Source organism: Chaetodon auriga, chromosome 17 (assembly GCF_051107435.1).
Source record: "Chaetodon auriga isolate fChaAug3 chromosome 17, fChaAug3.hap1, whole genome shotgun sequence".
NCBI classification, from domain to species: Eukaryota; Metazoa; Chordata; class Actinopteri; order Chaetodontiformes; family Chaetodontidae; genus Chaetodon; species Chaetodon auriga.
Window position 1 is genome coordinate 6,085,932 of NC_135090.1, and position 23,203 is coordinate 6,109,134.

The following is a 23,203-nucleotide window of genomic DNA, read 5'->3' on the forward strand; positions in this document are numbered from 1 at the left end:
AAATGTCAAAAAGGAGACATTTAATATCAATACACATAATGAAATGTGCCAGAATCTGAGGTAGCCCAGGACTAACGTAAATGATGTCTTGACCTGCACCCACACATTCAAAACTACTAGCTGCTGCTAGCTAATAACAACCAGCTGACAACATGTTTAGGATAACCAGCTTGCTGTCAGTCCTGGGAATATGATCTGACCTATTTTAAAATGTATCCCTTACATGTTTTATATTAGTGTTTGACTCACATCAAGAAGTCAGAAAACACGAAGAAAGACAGAAAATATATATAGTATGAGATGAGGAGGGAGAGAAAGAGGCTATCGCTGCCTTATCAGCCACTGCCACCACTCTATAAGAAGTGTTATACCACGAAATAAGTGTTACTGGAAGGTGTTTCTCTGCGAAGGTTTAGTTTTGGGGGAAGTGTGTGGTCATAAGCATTAAGGTTGGCAGTAAGTGCACAGACTGGCAGGAGGTGGAGCAGGAAGGAGATGTCAGTTCTTTTCTGAAAACATCTTTGTGGACCAGTAACCAACGCCCCATGGGCCGGTACCAGTTTGGAGCCTGGTCACTGTTCACTGATCTACCTGACATCAAATCCATACACACTTTAGCAAAGACACAAAACAATTCCACAAAGCAGCCCACAGTCTTATCCATTACTGGCAAGATAACGTCAGCCACGCTGACCACACACATTTAAAACTCCGGCACATTGGAGTTTATTTGGTTTAATTTGAGACCTCCCGAACTGGAACTTTGGTTGCTTTCATGGGAGCTCAGGTCTTTTTTTAGGGGCTCCACCGTAATTCAAACTTTTATTCTATCTGTAATAACCAAGCACTGACGTCAATATACTAGATCAAACATTGCATAGACATCACATCTGCAGCCCATAATCCACACAGACAAGTGTGCTCCATTAGGCCCAAACCACCCTTTTAAACAATTAAAATACCTGGCTCAGTGATGTTTCATTAATGCATGGTCTTCTTTTTATCTGGAGTGAAGTCCTTGATGTTTTTGGTGCAGTCCCTCTGATCTTATGCAGAGTCTTGGTCGTGTTCACCCACAGACATCTAAATTATAAAAACACGAAGGACTTAGAATATGTGCAGACATAACAGTGCTTCAGCTTGAGCTTTTAAGAGTCCCTTCAGCTGAGTGAAGCTGATGCTCAAAGTACTGACGCTTTTTACTTGTAGCCTCCCTATAGTCCTGCTATAAATCACTGGTCAAGATATCTGTCACCAGGAAAAACTATGAATTTCAATCCTCTACTGAGAATGAGTCATCTGTCCTTGTTGCATGCTTTGGGTAGGGTATTACAGACCCTCTAAACTATTATAACAGAGACCCACATCGAAATCTTTATGCATGAAAAACATTTAAATACGATTAATTGAATATCTGTCTTAAAGGCATTCTTGATCTCACCTATTATGTAGTATTATGTACTCTCTGACTGTTTATTCCAGGTAAAAAGCCTTTTTTTCCTGTCCTACAAACCATCTTGTTGGTGAGATGGCCTTTTCAAAGCCTCAATACATCTGCTCCAGTTTACTTCAAGTCCATCTGGTACACATTTCCAGTGCCAGAGGGGACTTAGAGTAGAAGTTGAATATTGATTAGAGCCAATCTGAAATATTCGCCTCCTTGGAGCAGTTGACACCGCACGCCCCCACAAGATTAAGTGAACGAGCAGCCCACTGAATCCATTTAACTGCTAAGTTAACTTCTTGAGTGCCCTTACAGACTTGCATTATCGTAGCATTGACCCCTGCAGTGAGTAATGGGATGATCCATACAGTCAGAGTAACATGAAAAGTGGGTAAAAAAAATTCAAAAATGTTCAAAAACATGTCTGTTCTGTTGTTCTGAATGACAACTTTGTGCCGTTCCACAATAGAAACTGGCCTCGCCTTTTTTCGCTGGTGTGTATGGTGTCAAATATAGCTTGGTCATTTTTGGGAAAACAGAGAAAGATCACAGAAACAAGGCAGAGTCTATTGCTTTCCTGCTGCGTGTGAGTTGAGAAGAGCATCACATAGAGCTCCATCAAAGCCGAGTCTAAGGGAAACTACCTGCAAGTACAAACACAGCGTAATGTAGTGTTACAGTAGAATATCTCTGAATCTACTGCAGAAGTGATGGATTCGTCACATTATGCTGTTTAATATGTTGTATGGTGTTCCTCTGGCCGCGCTACCATACTTTTTCATCGGCCCTGGACGGCGGGATCCATTTGCTGAGCAATTCCCTTAATTCCCAGAAGCTGTAGTTATCATTAAAGGAGAAAATCAGCCAGTGTATTTCTGTCAAAAACTGTTCTTTTCTGCTGAGCTATTGCGCTATAAAACCTCTTGTCAATAGTGTCTTCTTCCGTACATTGCAGCTTTAGCTCACTCAGTGCCATGAACCTGGTTTGGCTCGGAGGAAATGATGCACATTACTTGTTAATGGAGAGTGCTGTTTCTCCTCATTCTCCTCATTTCTGATGTAAACTGGACTGTGCTGGGAGTTCTGAAGATGTATTCACATAAAATGACACATTGTTAGTTTGCAAGGTACTGCTTCTTTTCCCCCAGAATGCTACAACTGAAGCTGCAGCAACACAATAATCAGCGCTGTGTTGATCATAACCACATCTGGTGCAGCAGCTTTATTACTGGTGACAAAACACTTCCCTCCTCTGGGCCCGAGTGGCCTTCCTACCATTTCACAGCTGAAGCTTTCAGTTAGCTTTTGCATTCAAGACATCTGTGCATCATGTCTCCATGCCCTTCTTGCTTTTATGAGCTGATGTATGTTTTTAATTTACATTCTTAGTTTGGTTCACATATCAACCTCTCAACTTGTTTTTCTCATTCTCTGCTCACAGCGGCTTTGTTTCAGGATGCCTCACACAGCTGTTTGCAGTGTTAAAGTCTGATAAACCCACTGTGACACATCTGCCCGGCATCAAACACACAAATTTAGCAACTAGCAGGTGAACGCAGGCGAGCATTTAGCCACTTAAGAGCTCAAAATATGTCCATTAGGATGATGAAGAAGATCAAAAATAGAGCTAAAAGGAGAGTGAGTATTGCACTTACATTCAACAGATGGCCAGAAACAGAACTCCAATGAATGTCATCGGATGCTGCTGTAGCAGTGTTGTGTGAACAGGATGCCTCCTTTGCCCTCAGTTTGCACAAAAAAATGTCCTTGACTCTTGAGTCTTCTCCTGTGCCAAATTCATTTTAAGGATAGAGGGTGTTGCATGGAGAAAATTGCAGGCTTGGGCCCATCTGAGACAAATTGCAAATAGGCTGTTTGTATAAATAAAAAGTGACTTTACCTGAATGATGAAACTCAACAACTTTCATATTTTTATTATTGATTGAATTATGTGGTTTGCCTTTTGGCCCAAGAGCTGCAACAAGTTTTCTAGCATTACCATGGAGAACAAAAGGGGAAGAAACATGAAAGATTTTGGTGGTAATTGATGAATTGTTAATTGTTAAGTATGGAGTTATTTCCAAATGCACTCATTCATGGACATTTTAAATGCTAGAGGCTACATCTTGCAAAGTTGCAGCATGGAATAGCAAAAAAAAAAAAAAAAAGAAAGAAAAAAAAATCCCATCAACTGTAAAATGCCTCTTGCTGGAGGTCGTTTTGAGTTCTGACAGGCTCAGGCTGAAAATGTCAAGTTGTTATATAGCTGTCATCTCAGAGTCTGTAATGAGGAAGATGATATTGCTCAGACCTGAGTGCCCAAACAGGTGATGGTCGCCACACGGGTGGTCAGCCTTGTGATTTTTCCTGTATGTGTCACCTCCTTCCACAAACCAACTACTACTGTCAAACTATGTTCCTGCCAATTACAGCTCCAGCTTGAGTGAGTATTGTTGGACATAATAATAGGGACGCCTCGCCTAGCTTGCCAAGCTGTAATTGTTGAGCTCTAAATGGACACCGGATTGTTCTGAATTGGTGTTTGGATGTCCACAACATGGTAAAGCTGGGCAATTTGTGCTTTCTGTTTGTCTCTGTCTTTATATTTATATGTTTTTTTTTTCTGCAGTCATCATAGCTGGTGCTGTGTGGTTTGGCTGACTTGGAAGATTCCTGAAAATTAACCCATTTGTAGATTATGGGTATAAGTAGAACACAAGATGAATGTTTCCCATCTCTGTTACATGTGGGTGAAATAAACCTCAATTTGAGCTGTGTGGGAAAATAAAGGGAAGGAATATTAGAAAAACGAACGCCTGCTTCTTTGTCCCTGCAGAATGAACCAGGCTCCCACCAATGGTTTTGAGGCGGATGTGGGCGCCAGAACAACACATCATCTCATGTATCCAGAAAGTGCCATTGACCTGGACAACACCACCAATCTTGTGCTGATCCCTTTCAAGACTCTGGACCTGCAGTGGATCATTAGCGCTCTGACCACCGGTACCATTAAACAGTAAGTGTACTAATCAGATGTTAAAGGTGCACTAATCTATATTTAAATGTTTCAACTGGATCAAATGAGTGTGTGTGATGCGACAGGTGTTGCTCCTAGAGACACATCGCCTTACTCACTGCAGTTCTCCTCAGCTTTATAGAGCTTTTTAGCATCTTTCAGTTCATTGTTTTGGTTTGGTGGCCCACATCTTTGCCATGTTGTTTCACTTTCAAACTCATTTCCAGCCACACTGGGTCGCTATTTGAGCAAAAAATGTGGGGTAAACCCACTGTCCGCGAACTTTCTTTTTCTTTTTTTTAACTTTGCTGTCATAGATGTATGAGCTTGATTTCTGTGGCCATCATTTAGTCTCATGCCTCGAAGCAGAAATCCTTAAAATCCTTAAAATGAAGTCAGTATAGTTTTTCACTGTTACAATGAATTTGTTGGCATTCTACCAAGTAAGACAAATTCTACATCCACAAGAGGCTCTCTAATTTTCAAAATGGTGAAAAAATGGGCTTTTATTCTCATTTGGAAACATGAAGAGCAGAGGTGCTTCATTTAGAAGTCAATTTCTCAATGAAACAAGAGTTCAAGACCTTTAACTGCCCTGTGAACGCATTACCGTGCATCATGCATGTGTCACACTCCCACATTCATTTACACTCTCCAAATACCAGATTGTTCTAACAATCCCACTCACTCAGTATTCCTATTTGTCAGATTGCCATAACAAGGATAATCACTCAGTCTTAATCTTCCAGTAAATTTCACCTTCAGCTGCTTCATTCTCAGTGACCCGGAATCATTAGCTTGATTACTGGACATCCAGAGAAAAAAAACGAAGCCAATTAATGCCACTGCCAATAACTCAAACGCACCAACATGTTAGATGGCAGGACGTGTAAATCCAAACAAATGTTTCCTATAAATATGCAGTTGTCTTCCAACTCTGCCAAAGCAATCATTCTGCATCATTAAATTTCACTGTACTGGCAGTAATGTCAGCGTTAGCCCAACAGCCATTACATCTTAACTGAGTGTTGTGAATTATTTTGTTACATTTTCTAGTCTTGTGAACTAAAATGAAAGGACAGGGCTGTGTGAAGAGACACAGGACTGCTCCACAAATCCCTGACTTTGAAAAGTAACTCCAATTTAAGCACTTCTCTATGCAAAAATGTAAAGCCTGTGCATGTTAAAGGATGTACTTTTTAACGTTAATTCAGCGGACTCATGACAGGTCATTTTCATTTTCACTCACCAACAAAATGGAGAGGAACAGCTGGGCTCATATATTGTGCAGAGCATATTTCTAAATGGCATTAGACCGGTCTGTATAATCTTTGAATTTTAATGGCAGTCACTGCGGCAGAGGCAATAGCCTTGATAAACCTTGCTTTAATTGGAAACATTTGTATCTTACCATTTCGTCATTACTTTTCATTTCAGCCATTAGTATGCCATCCCTTTTCGGTTTCAACAGAGTCTGCACAGGCGTGGGGGAGAATTTACATTGAGTTCAAATTTGCACGTCCACAGCTCGATATGTTTTATCAGCTCCTTTACCTCTTTCACTGAAAATTGTATAAACAAATTCATGAGTGACCTCGTGGGAGTTGCACACACCTTTCCTCGCCCGGTTTCATGGTTTAACTTCGCAGTCTCTTCACCAACCTGGAACGACGACTGCACTGCATGCTCCCATGCGATGAGTCAAAAAGCAAAAAAACGTTGACAGCGAGCATATGTTAATGTGTAGACCTCCAAATCTGCCCGTGAGATGTAATCAGCTTTCTTCATACAATTGTGAAAAGGACAGACACTGGGTATTTATTTTTAGACATGTCCCCAGTTAAATGCGATTAAAATCACGGATGGGTGGCTCATACTGCGATGGTGGATGGGATACCAGACAAACATTGTAGACAAACAAGCAGAAAGAGCATTTCAGCGGTTCTCAAGGCAAAGCCCAGATTTTAAGCCGCTGGTGTTTTCTTGTGTTACAGCACGTATGTACCTGTTCCGTCCAGGATAAAGGCAAACAGAGATAAGGTGAGTTACAGACAAGCTCACCTTTTTTCATATCTTTAATTGATTGTATCTCTTTTATCAAAACGTAATACATCCAATACCTACAAGGCCAAAAGTATGTGGACACCTGAACTTACGTATCGGTGTTGAAGAAAATATGGGCATTAATTACTGTCTACTGACACCAGTGTGCCCGTCTCGTTTAAGTGTTACATGCTGATTCCTAGTGGAAACTTTCAGTGGTGGAGAGTACATTTACTTATGAAAATATTGTATTTTTTAATGCACTGCATTTGTTTGATTTGATTAGATACTAGTTACTCTCCAGTTTAAGATTTTACATGCAAAATGTGATGATCTTGCAAAATGTGTCACATCACTTTATTTACTGTATGCTTTTATTATTTTATTTGTTATTAATAGTATATTACGTTCTAAACATGGACAAATTACATTATGCACAAATAATATCCAACATGTAATGTATTATTAATATTATAACACTCCAAAAATAGGGTTTTTGCATATTGAGTACTTGTGGTACTTTAAGACATTTTGCAGATAATGCTTTTGTAGTTTTTTATGTCTAACATTTGAAATGCAGGATATGTCCTTGTACTTTTCAATCTCAGCGCTGCTGCTGCTGCATTAAGAATTGAAGTTGAACTAAGAGGGTCTGTGCAAACCACTAACAGCCCCAGAACGATGGTCTCCAAGCATCACTATACTTTTGACAGTACATAGTGTTGAAAAGCTGATGCTGAATATTCTTTCTTCCAGATATTTCTTTTTCAGTACAGAGTCATTTATGTCACACTGTGTAAAATAAAGCACTCCAATACACAGAAATGAATCTTTTCCTCTCAGGAATTTACAAAGGAAACTCTTTTGCAGGTGTTGATTTACAGTCCCACATTTTTCAAATACGTCTATGAGTCATGGCTTGAGGGTCATGGACGATATCCTTCCACTGGCTTCCTCACATTACTGTTTGCTGTCCACATCTGTGACGAGGTAAGCTGACCTGCTGTATAAGTGAACCTGAAGTTATGTGTAAAATGCACAGAGAAATAAGTGTATGGAGCTCGTGTGGATGATGTTTTCCTGTGCTTGTGACACGATGCTTTCATTCCTCGTCTGCTCTAGGTCAATGTGTTTGGATTCGGCGCAGACCAGTATGGAAACTGGCACCACTACTGGGAGAAGAACCATTTGGCTGGGGCTTTCCGACACACAGGAGTCCATGACGGAGATTACGAATATAATGTCACCCTGCTGCTGGCAGAAAAGCACAAAATCCGAATGTTTAAAGGCAGATGATACCAAGCCCATATGTGCACTGGGATGACCACCAAATGAACCTCAACATCCTTCTAATGTTTATTTTCCCTTCCCCTCACACAGGGAGTACATTTTTGCCATTATTTCCAAAGACATTCCCACATGAATTCTTCTGCTCTGTTCATTTCTTCACTTCAACTACTGTTTAAGAAATTTCACTCAGTGACAAACCAACAGAGCTTTTGTCTCAATTCAGTTAATTAAAGTTTGTTTCGTATAGAGCGCCAAATCACAGCAAAAATTGTCTCATGGCACTTAATACAGAGCAAGTCTAGACCGTACTCTCTATTGTACAGAGACCCGATGATTCACAATTCAACAACTCAATGAAGGCAAAAGCAGCACTGCCACTTGTTTCAGAACCTGTGAACCCCACTCACATGTTTCTGAGAGCAAACACACAGACAAGAAGAAACAATACTATGAAGCATGCTATACATAAAAAGCTTTAGTACCATTATATAGTAGGTGTACTCTCAATGTTCTCTTTTCTATTCTGTGGCTACTGAAGCTTTGTGTGTTAATGGTTGTTGACACAAAATAAGCCCAGCTGACAGCAGTAGTCAGACAAAGTGCCATATTACCCTGCTGATGTATAGACATAGCGAGGGGGATTTTGTGCAGAGTTCATCATTGTCATTTATGTAGGAAGAGAGTCCCATATAAATATAACCACTGTCCACCGATCTAAAAGGTGGATAATGGAAGCAGTTTGAGTCCAAGCAGCAAACTTAAAGGCATTTTAATGAGCTTGACAACAAAACAAACCATTGACTATACTGTAAATGTCACTTCAGGATAAATTATCACCATAACAGCGAAGGTGTTTTACATTGTATTAATGGCAGGTATGAGACATCATCATCACACTGACCCATTCTGACCAAAGTCAGAAAAACTACCTGCACTACAGAGCCGCTCGTATCTTGCTCGTCTGATTGGAGCTATAAAATATAGGACCACAGTCAAAATCAATTCAAAATCAGGCCCAAAGAACATAGTTTACTGTAATGTGACATAGAGTACCCACAGGGCCGTAGCCAGGGCTTTAGAAATGCTCAGGCCCCTCCAACACACCCCCACCGCCATTTAGAAAGTTTTGACCACACAACACAAATAAGTCTCTATAATGTAATTTGTAATATTTATTAGTTGATGTGTTCTATTCAACTGAATCTTTTATATATACATTTTTTGTCAACCAAAGTCAACAAAGAGAGAAATTTGGACATATTGAGTCTGAAAATGCTAAAATCAGTGACCCAAAATGCTTCCTCTGTACTTTTATCGCCATGCTAGCAGCCCATTGGCCAGTCACTCCACCCTAACACTCCACACGAGTGTGGTGAATATGATAAACATTAGACCTGCCTCACGTCAGCTTGTTGGCATTGTCATTGTGAGCGTGCTAGCATGCTAGCATTTAGCTCAGTGCACACAGCGTCACAGAGCTGCTTGCATGGCTACAGACTCTCAGTCCTATTTAGGACTGTAGAATTGAACCTGGAGCTGCAGCTATCAGCACAGTGGTGAAGCAGGGTCAGAGGCAGCACCAAAACTGGTTCAGAAATCAAGGATTATGGAGGTTTTTCATCACCTTTTAGACACTCATCATTCATCATGGGAATTTGACATATGAAACAGCCTATACAGGGGTGCCTTATCATTAAAATCAATGATGTACTACACATTTTAGATGTACATTGTGACATATATTTTTCATGAAAAGTGGCTGTGAAGTGCCTTCAGTGTGATTTTTCTTACCGCTTAATTTCACCATCAAATTGTGCTGTATTGTAATTCCAATCACAAGCATTTCTATATTTGTCAGTAACCTTTATAAGTTCATGTTTTTGTGGTGTATACAGTGTCACTTTTAAAGAATCATATGCATGATGCACACAGTATAACCATCTTTGTCAGTGGGAGTTTTTGTATATGCCACAGAACAAAATGTTGGTTATAGGGTAGAGATAGCACCATCTTTGGCTCTGCAGTTTTGATGAAACACAATGTTTTGTCCAGGCTTGAAATTATTAGCTGCACTTGCTGAACTATGTCTATGTCTGAATACTAAATGCTTTATAACGTCAAGAACCACAGACACTTCCATCCTGCCCTCATGGTATCATTTTCACCATCAAATCTTTGACCTGAAATGTTGCAAGTCTTACATTCATCAGGAATTGAGCTCGGTGGTGCTTCTCTAATAGGCTATGATTTGCTCCATGTGCCTTGAAACATAATGGGACATTTGCCCGGTCAGTGTCTTCATGATGGTTTTTCTCTCCACGTGAGAGCGGGCTGATAAGCGGAGGAACCACAATATTTGTTCAATTCAAATTTGTCAGCCACCTTGTAGATGACAGTGGCGTGCGTTTGTTGTGCAGGGGACACTGTCACCTAGTGGATACGAACATGCATCAGCATTAACGTCACCTGATTTGTCCATGACATGACTGAAATGATGATTTAATCTGAACAGACACTTTTAAAACTGTTGTTTAATGTTCAAACATAAATACAAAGTCTGTCACTCACCGGTATTTGATCTACTTTTCCATCCAGTTGAGGTCTTTGTTGTTGAATAGTTATGTAAAATCCTTTTTTTTAAAAAAAAAAAAAAACAACAAAAGCACCTTCACAAAATCCCATGTTTATGTTCATAGTGTATTTTTGGTAGTTTGAAGAAGGTCACTGGTACTGACTTGTGTGGGAGAGATGGATAATGAAATCTTGCATTATTCAGTTATTCAGTGGGCTCCCACAGTATGGTAAAACACAACTGAAGCTCCTTTTTTTTCTTTCTTTTTTGCTAAAATGTGTGAAAAGGACAAGGGGGTTAATTAATTATAAATAATGCATTTCAGAAGTTTATGCAGATTTTGTGTGGGTAAGCTGTAATTTAGATGGCTGGCTTGCATGCAGACTGGCATACATGAACCCCACTGAAACACAACAGTCTGCAACAGTGGAGGCATGTTAAATGCATCCCAGTTTTTGGAAGTTAATGGTAGTGTAAATGCTTTAATTTCACAGAGGAAAATGTGGATAATTATGAATAAAATATGTCTTTGATTTGAAGGGAAGTACATCATATTTCGGTGATTCTAGCCAGTAATTGTTTGTAAAATACATCAAGATTGTATGCCCCATGGCAACAACTTTGAACGGATTTCTCTGGTTTCTGCTGTTATGAAGATTGTGTTTTTGCTCATAGATATTCATCTCATGTCTATCATTTAAATTGTTTTGTTTTAAAGGATGAAATTTGAAACATGGCCATTTGTCAGCTTCAATTAGTGAGAGGGTGTTCTTTTGAGTGCCCCTCTCTATGTGGTAAAATTCTTTAATCCACCATTACACGCTACAACCAACACTCTAAAATAATGATTAAAAAAATGTGTGAAATCCCAAAGTTCCCGAGGTTATTCTTCTTCTTTCTATTTACAATACAAGAAAACTGTTGATTCTCTGCTTTCATGTCACCTCATTTCTTGCTGAGATAATTTAAGCATAAACACATGATGTGATACCGTCACGACACACATGTAATGTAATCTGATGGAAGTAAACTGCAGTTGTTATCTCTGAAGAATTGGCTTCTGGAGCGCTGCTACACATTTCTGTTCTTTGCTTTTTTTGTTCATTAAGACGCAGCTCAGCATCTCACACAGCTTGACTTCACAGTACAGCTGTTTTGTGGCTGCTGTGGGGGAAACTGGTTCATTTTCACAAATTAGTGTAATTAGTGTGGTTGCTGAATCAGCGAGCGCTTCTTATTAATAAACTTGATACTTTTGTATCCATAGTTTTAATGGCTGTCCATTGTAATTGACACAACCTTCATTCATCTACACTAATAATGGCATGAACAGTGTGGGAGTTATCATGAGATATAGAATGTATTAAAGGCAATGGGTGCATTCACTCGCATTCTATTTATATATAATGCACTGTAAAGCACTGTACATGTTACATTAAGATTTCAACATGTTCCCTTTGGTCTGCTGATTATCTATATATAAGTTCATCATAATGACATGGAAAGGTAATGAGATGCAGAACGCATTGAAGTGTGTGGAGTCAGCTCAGCCTCTACTTTATTTACATGTCATCCAATGTATGATAACACTCCAAGCAAAATTCAATATGCTGGGTATTGCACACTGATCAGCTTCTTCTGAGTACATAATGATGACATTTTTTATTTATTTTAATACTCAGTGTGTGGCATGTTAATCAATAATACATATCAGATGAAAACATTTCTAGTTTATGAGATAGAAGGTAGATCTGAACTTGCTGGCCTCCCATTTCATCCCATTTCACACATGCAGAATAATTTGAAGTAATGCCTATGTATGCAGGGTCTCATTCAGTCTGAGGATTAACTCATTATATATGCAGTACAACTATATTGAAAATAACATTGAGTATGGAGAACTGATCAAGCATATATAAGCTTATCATAAAAAGCTGCAGGATACAGTGCATGGCCGTGTGTTTGGCTTGCAGCCATTGTATGTAGAACTCAGACAGTATATATAAAGGCTATTTAAAATGAGTTCACAACTGCATGCTGATGTACTATACATGCACGTTCATGCATGAATGCATCCACACTATAAAAAGTGGCTGAACACAATGCAGTCTAAATTAGTCAGGATGGCCTTCTGATCAAATGATAACTTGAGTCATAAAAGGCAGGTAAGTGCTCAAGAGCCTCATTCTCTCCTACTATATAACTCCATACAGCACTTTCTGCTGTCTGATTTGACAAGCCTCATAATTATATGGTGAAAAAACGTGCTTCGGTTGAAGTTATGAAATAGTATATGCAATGACGTTTTCATATGCTCACAAGGCACCATGTTCAAACAGCAGTGCAATATAAAAACAATCCATTACAAGTAAAAGTCCAGCATTGAGAATTTTGTTCTTACTGGAAGAGCACAATGGTATTATCGACAAAATATGAGAGAATAAAAAAGTTCACACCATTGTATAATACACCATTGAATGATTATTATTGATGCATGAATGTGTATTATTAATATTTTGGATAGTTTCTATAATAATGCATCATGTTTAATGCTTTTATCATCTGTTTTGTATTTGAAATCTTAATTAAATATGCAAAGGAATTAGTAACTATAACAAAATGTGGTGGATTAAAAGTGCAAGTCCAACATTTCCCTTTGAAGTCTATTGGAGTAGAAGTCAGCCCTTGACTTAATATACTTTTTATTTCCACCACTGTGAAACACTAGCAGAAAAATCAAGGCAATCGGTGGGATGTAACACTTGATCACTTGAGGTTATTCTTGACTGCTGGAAACAGGAGCCAAAAACAGTTTCAGGTCGTTGTCGTGATGTGACATGAAAGAAAGAAAGAAAAAGAAAATGGTCATAAAAAGGTGTAAATAAACACAGACCTTTTGGAGAGAGTGTTTTCTCAATTATAATGATTTTAATTTATATACATGTTTAATTAAATATATATATTTATTTAATTTCCATGTTATTATCCTTATTATTATTGATATTGCTGTTTTTGCTCGACATGACAGCATCGTTACTGCTTGTTGTATCCTCAGCTGTCGGTTCCCCTTTAACACGTGCAGCTGATGGCGCCCCCTGCTGATCGTAAAGCAGCACAACGAGGAAGCGTTGCGCGTCACTTCAGCCCGTTTGGACGGAACCATCCTCTTGAGCAGATGTCTTCCGTGTAGCACAGGTAGGCGAACCTCCTCAGTCCTTCGGCACAGTGTATTTCCACACTCGGTGGACAGAATAAAAGGCAGTAGCGATAAAAACTGCAGCTTCACAGTCCAAACATGGCCACTGGAGCCTCTGCTTTCACTTTCTAGTTGGGGTAAACGTAACCTCCGTAAAGTTGAGGTTTACTCCGCAGTGAATCAACACAAACAGGGCGCTACGCTGGCTCTGTTTGAGAAAAGGTTTTTCTGTCGTTGGATTTGGCTCATGAAATGTCGAAGCTGTTGCTCAGGCCGAGCTTCCTGTCAGGTGGCTGTGAACATGTCAGTGTGGGGAAGGCCAGAGTCTGCCATGGCCAAACTCTTCCCACGTAAACACGAAGAAATGGCCTAGTGTACGTTCATGCAGGATGAGGCATTACTGAGTGTTTTAGAAGGACTAATTAAGAGCCAGTGTGATTCTAATACACGTGCTAATAAGCAGCTAGTTCATGGTGAATATGTGTACCTCAAAAATAAAGTGTAACTGAGCAGAATTGTGGCTTCTACTGTAAAATGTGGTAAAGTGAAACTAAACATGTTGTGTGTGTATTAGTAAAGACCTTCGGCTCAGACTTATTCTGTCTTTGGTTACAGGCGAGAACAAATCGTGTGGTCTCTCCCATGTGTTAAGGGATTGGCCATGATTGTACTTTGAAAGGTATAAAGATGTGCTGTAATGCATATAAAGTGGAAGTATAATAAATGTAGATATATATCTTTAAATCATGTAAATTAAAAGCAGTTCAAGTACGGGACTGAGCTGCAGTATAGCTGTTGAACTGTGTTACTATGCTCAGTAATTATCACAGGTTTATCTTATTATCAGTGTGTTCAGCTCTGTATCCGAATACGACCTCTGACATGGTTAAATGTAAAGTTCATGCTCATAGATTTGAGATAAATCTTGTGATTTTCCATTGTCATGTCTTGATATGAGGAGTTTGACGTGTGGGATATGTAGGCCTGCATTATTTACACAATGGACTAAATATATAATGCTCTAGAAGATGTTTAATTTACAGTAGCATACAGTATAACTCAGAAAACAGAAGCAAATCCTCATTTTGTCACCAGTACTTTGAGTCTTACCCATCAGGCTCAGACACTGACCCCAGAGGAGCAAACAGTGGGCTCTTCTGCAAAACTGCAGCTTTCACATTGAGCAAGGAAGCTGTAAAGAAATGATTCAAAGCACCGTCGCTGCTGTGGGCTAACCTGTGTGAGTTTGGATGTTTCAGGATGCCTGTTGAAAGCCCGGAGGAGAGGACGGTGGAGGTGCTGGCGCTGCCCCCAGGAGTGGACGAGGAGCTGCTCTCTCTGTACTTTGAGAACAAGCGGCGCTCCGGGGGAGGTCCACTGGTCTCTGTGGAGAAGAAAGGCGATGGAGCCGTGCTGGTGTTTGAAGAGGCAGAAGGCAAGTGGCTACTTAGAGAGCATTTGTCCACATATTTTTGCATGTATGGCCATATGTGGTTGGGATTTTTTAGCCTCATCTGCTTTCAAAATGTTCATTATCCAATTTCTAAAAAAAAAAACAAAAAAAACAAAAAACATAATGACAGCTGTAAGAGGAGACAAAAACAATATCATTGGCAACACTGGTGTACAATTTCTTCTTTGACCAAACTCCCTAAGAGATTAAAAGCTTTTAAACACCACTCCTTTTTAGCTCTACAAGCACTGAATTAGAAACAAAGCATGACTGCACTTCAGAAAATTCTCCTTCAAGACATTGAGCGAACTTCGCCTTTGTTTCTGCTCTGCTCATTCCAACAGCTGCAGCCCGAGTTTTGTCTAAAGGGCACCACGTTGTGCATAATGTGGAGCTGAGTGTGAGAAAGCCGGCCTCGAAGGACCCGTGTAGACTGCTGCTGCGAGGGATCAACCCCAGCACCAGCCCTGAGATGATAGAGCTCTACGTGGAGAACATGATGGGGCTGAACGTGTCTGACTACACTCTGCATCCCTCGCCGGGGAGAGATTTCATCCTCATTCACCTCAGCCAGCCCCTCTCGAAAGGTGTGTTGAGTGCACGTAAAACATGCTGGTGTTTTTGTTTCCAAACGCTCCAAATTGGAATTTTCTTTCATGGTGCTGTTTATTTCATTGTATTGTGTTTTGTTTTGTAGATTTCCAAAACCTCAGTGCTAAAATCTCCAAAAGGAAGCTCGATGGGGCCGAGGTAGCTCTCGAACAGATTGAGCAAACTGACTCCGTTTTAGTGGAGAACCTGCACCCTGGCGTCGCTCCAGACATGCTCACGTTGTATTTTGAGAGCAGGGGAGGTGGAAATCAGAAGGTGAAGGAGGTCACAGTGCTTTCAGAGGGCACAGCCAAGGTGTCCTTTGTCAGTTATGACTGTAAGTTTTGTGTTAAACGACCTTTTAAATACTTTGGTTGTTTCATGGTTGTGCTCTTTATTAAACAAAAGGTCTGTCTCTGTGTCTTTTATCAGCCGTGGGCCTCGTCCTGGATCAGCCGCACAAACTGGAAGGTGCTGATCTTGTCGTGACGCCGTACTTCGACTTTCTTCAACCCACACAAAGCTTAACATCGCAAGACTCTGGAGCTGGAAGCCGACATGTAACGGAGAGAAACTCAGAGGATCTGAGTGATACGCAGATGCAGACGAGTGCTCCCATGGTGGTCAGTGCAAACAGCCAGTCCTCCTCTCAGACGGCCTCAGAGCCCCTTGCTGCCCGTGAGGCAGTAGAGGAGGTGGCGGAGGAAGCCATGGAGGATCACATGGAGGACGAAGATGTGCTATCAAGTCATATTCCTGTCACTGACCTGGTAAAACTTGCTCTGTTTCAATTCAGCTCCCTTCAGCGGGACATTGAAAAGGCTCACCCAAATCTCACCATGCAAATCAAAGATGATGGTGTGCACGTGGCAGGTGCTGACAGACAAACGCTTGAGCTGATTAAACACTCTATCTTGGACTACTTTGGCAAAATGGCTGAGACTCATTTCACCCTCGAGCCGGAAAAGGCTGAGTTCCTCGCAAGAAAGGATGTGAAAGAGCGACTACTGCAGACCATGAATCAATCTGGATCACCGCCGGCCATGTACACCGTATCACACTGTAACGTTGTAGTAACCTCAGTATCCCAGGACTCGGCTAACCAGGCATGTAGCTTTTTGAAATCCCAGCTGGGTCACTTCAGCATACCGATGGACACAGAGTATGAAGGCATGTTTTATTGCAGAGAATGGTCTGAGTTCCTGCAGGCTCTGGGTTTCTCCTCTGTGAAGGTGTCAGAGCAGGGAGGGAATATTGATGTGTTGACTCTGAAGGGGATGGAGAGTGAGAAGCAGACTGCAATCCTGCAGTTTCTCACCACGCCCATTGAGAGGGACACAGTCATCTCGATGGAGCCGGGCATGCTGAAGTACATCCAGGTCCATTGTCATCAGCTGCTGGCCGACATGGACCAAGTGTCTATCTTTCCGCTCGAGGCAGAGGATGTTTGTGGGTTAAAGGTGTGTGTACAGGCAGAGATGTTTGAGTGCACTGCACTTTTCAAGCTCCTGTTTTATTCATTACCATCGTATATGAAATCCCTAGACTCATCAGATTGTTTCTTTCTTTTTTTTTTTTTTTTTTTACGTACCTGATAGATCCATGGCCGTGCTGTTGCCTGTCAAATGGCTGAGGAGGTGTTGCAAGGTATCGTCTCTTCTATCTGCACCAGAACCATCACAGTAAACGCTCCGGGAGTGACCCGGTTTTTAAGCGATGAGGAGTGCAAGAGAATCCTGAAAGAGATGGAGACCAAGTTTCAGGTGTATATCATCACAAAGCACGTCCCATGGGAACCCCTGCCGCACCAGGTAACGTAAGGATGGAACAAAGCAGTTTCCTTTTGAACTCCTCTGTGTTTTTTTTGTTTTTGAAGCTGTGTCCAACTTCTTCAGCGAGTCTGCTGGCCAGTTTTCAAAGCATACTAATTTTTAGGATTGATGAATGCACTTTCTGAGCCTCCAGCCGCTGGTTCCAGGAATGCTTGTATGGGAATCAACTTGTTTTATTTTTGTCAAAATAACATTGAAGTTCCATTATAACTCAGTTACAGTATGAGGAGAGGGGACTGTTTACTGACTGAATACTTATTGGAAAATCTGACATCAACAGCAAACTTTTAATGCAAATATATACATGTAGTCTCTGTTTTTGCTTATTGCTCTTCGACTTGCACTGATTATTCTAGCAACGTAGTATGTAAGTGTAATTCTTTTGCAGCTCTCTCTCTCATATTATCTCATAGCTTGATAGAGGTTCCTTGCACTCACAAGAGCAAGACAAATTTTCATTTCCTTCTTGCAGCTGCTTTACCACACAATGAAAATGTTCCTAGTGTTAGAGGAAGTGATCGCTGGGATGCGGAGAGAGTCACAGCGCCCAACCAAGAATTGACAAATGAGTGAGAAAGGACAGAGCCAGGGTAGCAGTTTTGACCTATTTCCAGTATTTGTGCTAAGCTAAACTAATTGGCAGCTTGCCTCATGTTTTACAAAGAGGTGTAGTAGTGGTCTTGATCTTCTCATCTAGCTCTCAAGAAAGCAAATAAGCATATCTTAAAATGTCAGACTATTCCTTTAATGGCACTGTGTGTTTATGAAGCCTGATCTATTTCTGATCGTTCGCTTTTAATGAGCTACTGCACTGCAGGTACGCTAGCTGATAAAAATGCCTCGGCACACTCGTGTGAATCACACCCTAACTGAAGACACCAAATGAATAAACAGCCGCCAGCAGTTTTAATGAAATATATTATCACTGTTCGGTGAGCCATGGAAGTACAATCCCGTCTGGTTTAAAAGCCAAAAAAAAAAAACAAAGCGAGATCATTCTGACTCTGCTTTAGCAGAAGTGAACCAAAGAGCAGCACAAAAACCAAAACCTGTCTATTTATCTTGTTCTTACCAAAATTTTTTGCTTGTGGTCATTGCATACCTTTTCCTACCCTCCTGACAGAAAACTTGTTATTTTACTGTTAGAATTATTGTATCATTAAGTCAGAATCTGCTAATTAACATGTAAATGTGAAGTTATTTGCATATATGATGCATAATGTTCACATAATGAAAGCTAAATCATCCTTTAAAAAGAAAATGCGGAGACATTTGTTGGCATGTGGATGACAGACAACAACTTCTTCACAAGCATGTGAAAAAAGCTGTTGTCTGTCTGCTAAAATGTGTTTTTAATTGCACCCGGTATGCAAAAACAAAGTCATTTTGGAACGCGCATAAAGCTGGCCACCGACCAGTTATACTCAATGTATTTGCAATCTGTCCATTGTCAACATGTTTGGGTTGTTTTCCCGACGTATCTGCTCCTGGCAGATGGAGAATGGTTAATGTTGTTATGGTTGTGCTATGTTCAGGCGATTTGAACCACTTTGTTTTTACATGCGTTACGCTATGTGTCTTGTTTCATCTTTTAAGCTTTGTTGTGTGTGGACCCCAGGAAGAAGAGCTGCTTCCTCACTGGCAGCTAATGGGGCTCCAAATAAAGACTAAGAATTCAAGCTTCCCTGTGGCAGAAACATTCTGCATTCACAGAAACATTGTATTTTTTATTTCAGGACATTTTTGAAACTGCATGGACCATGATGTCCCACACAAACTTCCAGAGAGTGTTTTTGGATGGGCAGGACTCAAAATCAGATTCAATGCAAACTGATGATAATGTTGCTGCAGGCAGAGGTAATCAATAATTCATTAACTTTAATAGCAGCTTCAATAATGTCTCATATTCCTGTGCAGTCTCAAACAGTCTGCTTTCACCTCTTTGTAGGCCTTTTAGAGGAGGCAAAGAGAATCGTCTCAGCCATTGATGGAAGACTCGAGGAGGGTGTGTCCAATTCAGACCAACTTGATGACATGGATGACATGGACCTGTACACAGCCGAGGATCCGACCAGCCTGACAGACCAAGACTCTGATGTGATATTTGTGGGTACTTCCCAGCCCTCAGCTGAAGGGAACGCTGTGACTGGGTTTCTCCAGATGAATGATCGACCTCTTGACCTTTCTAGCGACCTTGAAGAAGAGGCCCAAATGTCTCTAGCCATCCAGTACTCTATGGAGTCAAGCCTTTGGTCCATGGAGGATGAGGAGAAACAGCTGCAAAAAGCCTTGGAGCTGTCCAAGAAAATGATCCAACATGAAGCATCCTGTAGTAGTAACGACAAGAGCCGCCATGCTGACCAGCTGAAGAGGGGCATCAGTGTTTCTTTACAGGACGCCATCAAGGCAGCCAACACCATACAACTACATGTGTTTGCAGGTTATAGTTGTGACCTGATTCGGGTGGACATAGCCTTCGGGAAGAAGGTCAGCCAGAGACAGGTCGAGGAGAAACTGGAGCACAGGACTGTGAAGAACATGTCCGAGTACCACAGGAAGTGTCTGGAGTTGATCAAGAGGAAGCACGCAGTCGAGATTCAGGTTCAGGGCACCATAATCACTGTTTCTGGCTTCAAGGACTTTGTGACCGGAGCACTCTGTGACGTGAAGCTGCTGCTGGAGAAATTGTCCAATTTTGTGTCTGACCAGGAAATTCTGAAAACCGTCCAGTGGGTGCATCACGACCCGGTCTCTTCAGACACGACTCCGTATTCGCCCGACGCTACATTATTCATCGAGAATGTTTGGCGGATGAAGCTGAAGGCGATTGATATCTTGCTAGACAATCTGCCTCACACCATAGACTTTGAAAAAATGCAAGAATGCAACATTAGGTCGGGGAAATCTGTGAAAATCTCCAGGAAGTTGGTCAATTTAGGGGATTTGGGTGAGGATGTGCCAGGTAAAGGAACTTTTTACTGGCTTATGTTTTCTGCAGCATGATATGATGTTTGAAGCCTTGAAACCAACAAACTGTAGTAAAAGATGGGCAAACAAGTCAAAATATAACAGATTGCACCATTTTAGCTTGCTAGCTAATGCTAAAAAAGTCGGCTAGCTAACACAGACGCCAAGTTTTCATTGAGGATCGCAATGGACTTCATTGTGTTACCCTTGACTTTTTGGTAAATTTGGGTCATTTACTTTTTTCTTTCAAACTAAATGTCAAACTTAAGTAAGTTCTGCTAGCTTAGCGTTAGCTTGTGGGAAAATTCATGATATTGTACTCCATTTTACTGATAACTGATAAATAACAAAATCGAATCTATGAACTCAATTAAACGATGAAAACTGAATCCTCTGTTCACAGAAGAGGAATACTCTCTGCTGTCAAACCTGCCTGAAGTAACCAAAGTCGATGAGGACTCTGATGAATTTCAGAATGTGGTGAAGAGCTTCTATGAGACCATTCACGAATACCACAGCAAAATCAGAATCATACAGGTGAGAAAATGAGCGACATCATTTTCAGCAAATGACTTGGTCAGGCTGTAATAACGCAGAGGTTTTCCCCCAGGTGGAGAAGCTCATGAATCGACTGCTGTACAACCAGTACAAGTTAAAGAAGGCGAGCGTACTGCAGCGTGCCACGTATCCGGAAGTCGAACGGACCCTCTACCACGGCACAAGTGAGACGAGCGTGAAGGAGATCTGTGTTCATGGATTCAACAGAAGCTTCTGTGGAAAGAATGGTATGTTTTTGGCACCACCGCTTGTATGACTCAATTTGTCTCATCTTTGGTGTCAGTCTCTGACATTTTGGTTTCTCTACGCAGCCACCGTCTATGGTCAGGGGGTGTATTTCGCTGTCAACTCTGCGCTGTCTGTCCATGATCAGTACTCACCCCCAAACGCAGATGGACACAAGTTCATTTTCGTGTCGAAGGTTCTAACGGGAGACTACACTAAAGGCTGCCATTCGATGAGGGCGGCCCCGCTGAAAGAGACTGGTAATATACCCCTCAGATACGACAGCGTGACCGACGACATCACCAAGCCGAACATGTTTGTCATCTTCAACGACACGCAGGCTTTCCCTGAATATCTCATCACATGCCAGAGAATCCACCGCTGAGGAAAGCGGACGAGTCGTCAGATGAAAATGACTGCTTTTCTTTGAATGTTCCTGCCTTAATTAAAAAAAGTGCATTTGATTTGTAAAGAGCTGATAAGTTTGTGTGTACAGTTGATACTTTTGCCTCGATGATCATGATTTCGTCAAGTTGTTTGCGGTCGGCTGATCAGTCACTCAAGCCTGATTGAGAGAAACTCAAACAGCTGAACCCAAAAAGCACGTTTTAATGAAGTAACATTAAACATGGCCTTTCAGCACAGTAAGGCTCATCGTGCCGTGTCTTTTAATAGTTGGGACTCTGCAGTTATTCCATGACATTTTGCTCGTAACAGCCAGTTTGGTACTTGTTGGGATTGCACACCACACTCCAATCTTTATTGGGCTTGCTTAAACTTGCAAGCAAATAAAGTGTGCTGTATTTGTGATTTAAAAATAAACCATAATTCTGTTGCACTTAGTTCCTGATTTCCCTGCATACATGTTATTGTATTAGGGTGAATATAACAGTTTTGATTTGGCATTCTGTAGTCTGCTGACAGCGTTGAATACGCCACTGCTGAACTGTAACTACCAAAATTGTACACAGTCTGATTTGATCTGAAAATGTTGCCTATATTATATATGTATTTATTTGCTTTTGGTTCAGTTATTTGACTTTCCCTGAAGTTACTGTTCTGTCCAGGATCTGCAGGGGTTTTTTTGAGAAAAGTTAACTCCTAAATGTAATTGCAGTAACTAACTGGTGTGCTAGAAAAGCAGCAGTTCCACATCCAGCCATGAAAATACTACTGAAAAAGTGATCATTGTGTTGACAAAGAGACAGAAAATTAGGCCTGAGAAGATAATTATCAGAATTATCCCTAATCGTAATGCAGCTGATTTGCTGCTATCTATAATCTGTTGTAAATCTTAAGCCTGGAGCATCCACATCTGGTGTGCACTTTAATGGAATAGGTATTATTATTTTGATTTAAAAAAAATAGCTTGTGAGTTCAGCTTTGTTTGTTGTGTAGAAAGCATGATGGGTCTTGATTGTCATCTTCCAGTTTCCTGTTTGGAAGTCCTTTTCCATCAATGACCTGTTTTGATTACACATCTCTTGGTTTTCGTACGTCTGTAAGTTCTGCCCAAGAGTGTGTTTGCTACTTTTTTTTTTTATTTTATTACAGATGCTCTAAAATGTTGTTGTTTTGTTTTAGAAAACATTAAAGAAAACACAACCTTGATAACCTTATGTTGTCCTCATCTATCTTTAATACAGGATGTCTCCTATCATTTGAGAGTGTTCATATGGCTCAACTTGACCCAGGTTAGCGGTAAATTGATTTGAGTCAGTGAATTAAGTTGAGTCATCTGTGGTGAAACTAACCATCTGACTTTTTGAGTTTAAACCTGAGAAGAATTTAAAAAGATAATTTACCACTTTTAAAAAAGTAATTCAGTAATACATTTTCCTTTTTCAAAGCTCACTGAAGCAACATAAACCCAATCTAAGTTTAATATTCAGAATCTTTTGATGTTTTTTCTTCTAATCTTTGCTGTTTACCATTGGTGAAACAATTTTAAACAGTTCTGTTAAATGAGGTCGCAAGCACAAACACGTGCATTCAGCCTCTAACAAGATTTTGAAC

General features: G+C 40.7%; 2 protein-coding genes across 3 annotated transcripts in view; both read left to right on the forward strand.

The window, feature by feature from the left end:
- Positions 1–11,235, forward strand: part of LOC143335705 (CMP-N-acetylneuraminate-beta-galactosamide-alpha-2,3-sialyltransferase 1-like) — a 56,658-nt gene extending 45,423 nt beyond the window's left edge. The window contains exons 4-7 of the mRNA XM_076755282.1: positions 4,281–4,460; positions 6,455–6,500; positions 7,374–7,493; positions 7,626–11,235. Coding sequence (XP_076611397.1) covers positions 4,281–4,460; positions 6,455–6,500; positions 7,374–7,493; positions 7,626–7,799 — 520 coding nt within the window. The 3' untranslated portion in view covers positions 7,800–11,235. The remainder of the gene's footprint in view (positions 1–4,280; positions 4,461–6,454; positions 6,501–7,373; positions 7,494–7,625) is intronic.
- A 2,208-nt stretch (positions 11,236–13,443) lies between these two features.
- parp10 (poly(ADP-ribose) polymerase family member 10) lies at positions 13,444–22,805 on the forward strand. 2 transcript variants are annotated; one of them, XM_076755294.1, is made up of 11 exons: positions 13,444–13,560; positions 14,821–14,996; positions 15,359–15,601; positions 15,712–15,942; positions 16,038–17,065; positions 17,204–17,416; positions 19,174–19,294; positions 19,386–20,399; positions 20,808–20,941; positions 21,015–21,189; positions 21,274–22,805. In XM_076755294.1, exons 2-11 carry the CDS (start codon positions 14,822–14,824, stop codon positions 21,570–21,572), a joined length of 3,633 nt encoding a protein of 1,210 aa, XP_076611409.1. In that variant the 5' UTR covers positions 13,444–13,560; position 14,821; the 3' UTR covers positions 21,573–22,805. The 2 variants fall into 2 exon arrangements, with proteins under 2 accessions (XP_076611409.1, XP_076611410.1); XM_076755295.1 differs by lacking the exon at positions 13,444–13,560 and adding an exon at positions 13,860–13,935.
- Positions 22,806–23,203: the final 398 nt, after the last annotated feature.

Bases quoted from the DNA above. Each gene is read 5' to 3' on its own strand.
- parp10 (XM_076755294.1), top strand. From the start codon at position 14,822: ATGCCTGTTGAAAGCCCGGAGGAGAGGACGGTGGAGGTGCTGGCGCTG. The intron at 15,602-15,711 runs GTGTGTTGAGTG...TTTGTTTTGTAG, and splicing joins CAGCCAGCCCCTCTCGAAAG to ATTTCCAAAACCTCAGTGCT. The intron at 17,066-17,203 runs GTGTGTGTACAG...CGTACCTGATAG, and splicing joins AGGATGTTTGTGGGTTAAAG to ATCCATGGCCGTGCTGTTGC.